The 3811-nt window shown below is 46.7% G+C and overlaps 1 protein-coding gene across 1 annotated transcript; it reads right to left on the bottom strand.

The window, feature by feature from the left end:
* Nucleotides 1-122: 122 nt before the first annotated feature.
* On the bottom strand, nucleotides 123-1709 carry PPTG_09895 (hypothetical protein; the record flags this gene model as incomplete). The annotated part of the gene is made up of 1 exon (XM_008905684.1): nucleotides 123-1709. The coding sequence occupies one exon, from the start codon at nucleotides 1707-1709 to the stop codon at nucleotides 123-125; it is 1587 nt and encodes a 528-aa protein (XP_008903932.1).
* Between the last annotated feature and the right edge of the window lie 2102 nt (nucleotides 1710-3811).

Genomic DNA, 3811 nt, shown 5'->3' with positions numbered 1-3811 from the left:
TTACAGTAAGTAAACGTTACTTGCGTGCTGTGTTGTAGTCATTGATTAATGAGGCTCGTACGTCAGTACTGTATCCGGATGTGGCAATGATGTAGTCGTAGTAAATTGTAGATTCGAACACCTCAGGTCACCACAATCTTGACCGTCTGCGAAGTCCAAACCGTTTGACCACGAACGACTCGGCCGTTGTTTGAGTACAACCAGTCGTCGTTGGTTCGAGCATTCACAATGTGCGTTTGTGGTTTAACCTTGGGAACTGGAATGTCTTCACCAGTGCCTTGGGTAGCCCAGTCCTGGTCAAAGGCAATGTGAACAAAGCTGTCACGTTCGAATGGGAGGTAGCGGGGGCTATCATAGTGGACAAGACGCAGCTGAAAGTTTGGTCTGATGACCCGACTGGTGTTACCCATACGCAAGCGCAGAGTGGAGTTACGCGATGGTATCACAAGGATCTGGGTTTGAAAGTGAAAACTAACAATAAGGGTTTGTTCTCTGCCGACGTAGACTTCGCGACTACAGGAACATACTATGTTCAGGCCATTGCTACAGTTGTACGGGTGCGTTTTCCAAAGCACATATGGCTGCACGAGATCAATGTACAGTAATGACAGACGAGTGTTGCGAGGCACGTGACCCGCCATTTCAGCCTCTGGTAAATAGTCACTCAATGCTTCATCCGAGAGCGTCGAGCTGTCTCCCCATGTTGTTGCGTTTGGCTGCTTGCTGTTACTTGCCTCGATTAACACATTAAACGCACGGTGCGTAGCATTGTTGTATCTGGTCTTCTCGGCTGGGTATCCCCCGAAACTTGACGGGTTACACTCTTTAATGGGCTTCGGAGTTGTGTACTCATTCTCCCAAGATGCTGCATACCCCCAGTCTTCCATGCCACCGTCAACAGCATACACAACATCATTCATAGTGCCGTCCGGGTAGTACTGAGCACTATCTTCAAATTTACCTCCGAATCGAGACATGACGCGGGAAAGCTGCTGCTGACTTAAATTGTCAGGGCTCTTGTCACTTTTGCCAGACTCTTTGACATGGTTCTTAGCCCCCCACTCGTACGTGATACATTCCCTACCAGCGTGGAAAGTAATGCCAAGCTGGAACAAGTGATCGCGCCAGAGTTCGTTCAGTGCCCGGGCAGCCGTCGTCTCCATGCACTCCTTGGTGTCACCCAAGTTGTACGGAAAGTCTCGATTCGGATCAACACCAAGTTCCCTCCGGACATTGTGGTTGTAGCCGTATGCGTTAGCGGTTGGGACGATTACAATAGTACGGGTCTTCACAAGGTGCTGAAGCCATGGATTACCATCCGTTCGGCTCGCGTGTGATAACAAGAGTTCCGCCAATGCAACGAGCACCTGCGGACCCACTCTTTCGTTACCGTGCACAGACCCACTGAAGATTAATTCGGGTCGCTCTGGGTCTGGCAGCGTTTCCTCGTCCGTGATCTTGATCACGTATTGCTCACAAGGCACCGTCTCGTTGTTCCGAGTGCAGTTCACTTCCGAATACTTGGGCAGACCGTACTTGTCCTGCACACTGAATACTTCAGAGTAGTCCTGGTACTTGGTCTCGAGCTCCAGAAGATAGTCTACGATCTCACCGTACGACCGTTCCCCATAAATGGTGACTGTCGCGGAAGAAGGGGGTGGAATCGAAATGCAGGCGACTACGATACCTATCGCGAGTATGGCACTCATCTTGGTCAATCTGCGATGAGCAGATCGAATTCTGAAGTGAGCCCGAGAGTCTATTATCTCTACGTGCTTACTAGTAGTACCATATTACGGTATTGTATAAGTTAATCCAGCAAAACTGTGACTAAACATTCGGCAAAGCTGGGCCTAAACCAGTACCGCATAATCGTAGTCGTAAGGTCACCCATATGTTGGTGATGCCAGATGGTTAATGCCTTATTTTACTTAGGATTTGATGCTGTTTTATTTGTTAAAATAAGCTTAAAGTTAAAAGCTTTGCATTGGTTAGTAGTATATAGCTATCATTACCGCTATCATAGCTATCACCCGTCTCAATGTCGTCGTCTGAATCTAGCGTTGCCTCCACGAGTTTAAGCCTAAGCTGCTTTTCCACAGTATACGCTGCATCGCAGGAAGGAGAATCGTTGTCTTCGACGACACCTGTATCCATTCAGTGCTCGGAAAAAAATATTCAATACCAATAGTACTTGTATTTTTAGTACGGAATTATTAGCTATTGAAAGTACGACATCGAAATACTATTGCTTTCGAACAAATATATTTCTATACTACTATATGGTGGTTTTGTAGTAGAGGAGCATTTTACAGCTTGCTGGAATGTATGTAATCTACCATCAAGCAGTGAATTACCATTCTTGGTCTACCAGCATGTTGTGAAATACTCTTCTCTCAGACTACAAGTGTGCTTACGCAATAAGCACCTTCTCACTTTATGAAATACTGTCGTATCAACGTGCCCACTGGGATGACTTCGGTGCCGGACGTGGCACACACCGCCGAATATGTGTTTGCTGCTGCGTTTAATGTTAAAACAGTGAGGCATGAGTCTGTAAATATAGTAAACAGAGAATAATTAGTTATTGTTCATGAGGATATGGAGTAACTTATTATGGGGACATGAATGAGGCCGTACAATATGATACGTTGTTTTCCGAGCCCAGTGGATAATCCATTAATAATCCCACCTTTCGAAAACCACTAGAGGTGGTAGTGGCAGTAAGCTCGTTCCAGCAATCTGTTATCCACGCCGTTATCGTGTTTCGTCCCGGTGCTTCAAGTTTAAAGGGTTGTTCGTCGAGCTTTAATCGCATTTCCTCTATGGTGGTACGAGCTTCCACTTGGTAATGATTAATATGTATTTTTCAAATATTTCAACCGGATCGTTGCGTTTTTGCTGTCTAATAGCTTCCCGGTTTACACAGTCCTTCTCTACCATTGCCCTCAACACTCCCGCTCTAAAGCCGTCACAGCTTCTTTAGCATCAGCTGGAGTCGTTTGGCCTTGTCGTGTTCGTGTGCGCAGTGCTAGCTTATGACGACGTAGCAATATTTTAATCCAAGTGTCTGTACCGCTAAATTTTGTCGTATCGATGCCTTCTTTGATAGCTACGTCCTTTGCATGCGTACGAAGCATCAACCGCGAGACGGGAGCACCGTCACGACGCAGTGTATTGATCCAGCGTACAATTCCTTCTTCAACCTTTTTCGGAAGGACTGTAGCGTCTCCAAGGCATCGTAGATTTTGGTGAGTTCCTCGGCCAGAAGAACAAGCTGCGCGAATGGTGGCGGTTTGTTTAATCCACTTGTTGATCTGTTTTTTTTTTCGCCCAAAGTTGCTTGTGAGCGAGCTCGCCGTAGAAGTGTTCAATTGTTTCATCTAGGTCGTGACCCTGTCTTATCCAATCCACCAATTCTTTCTTGTGCGCGTACTCCACTAGACCCCGCTGTAAGTTCGGGAGCTTCGACCATCCCCGTTAATGCGTGGTCGAGGCATTAGCACGACGATTGTCTTCTACCCACAAGTTACGTCCTGCTTCCTCCAAAATTAGCCGCTCCACCTGTAATGCGGTATACATATTAATAGCAGTAGTAAATGTGGGTACACGAAGAGACAATCGGCAAATGTAAACCAGCTCTTAACCTGGCATCGAAAAGTGGTTCGTCAACACTGCTGACGGGACCACAAATTACTCACAGAATCCCATCCAAATCTTGATCATTAGAGGGTTGAAGGTTTATCGCCTCATTCAGCTGAATTTTAGCCCCCCAAGTGGGAGACCAAGGCAGGCCTTTGGATTGGCAGCG

This window comes from Phytophthora parasitica (genome assembly GCF_000247585.1).
Source record: "Phytophthora parasitica INRA-310 unplaced genomic scaffold supercont2.21, whole genome shotgun sequence".
Taxonomy (NCBI): domain Eukaryota; phylum Oomycota; class Peronosporomycetes; order Peronosporales; family Peronosporaceae; genus Phytophthora; species Phytophthora nicotianae.
The sequence above is the reverse complement of the archived record's forward strand: the minus strand, read 5'-3'. Positions and strand labels throughout refer to the sequence as shown.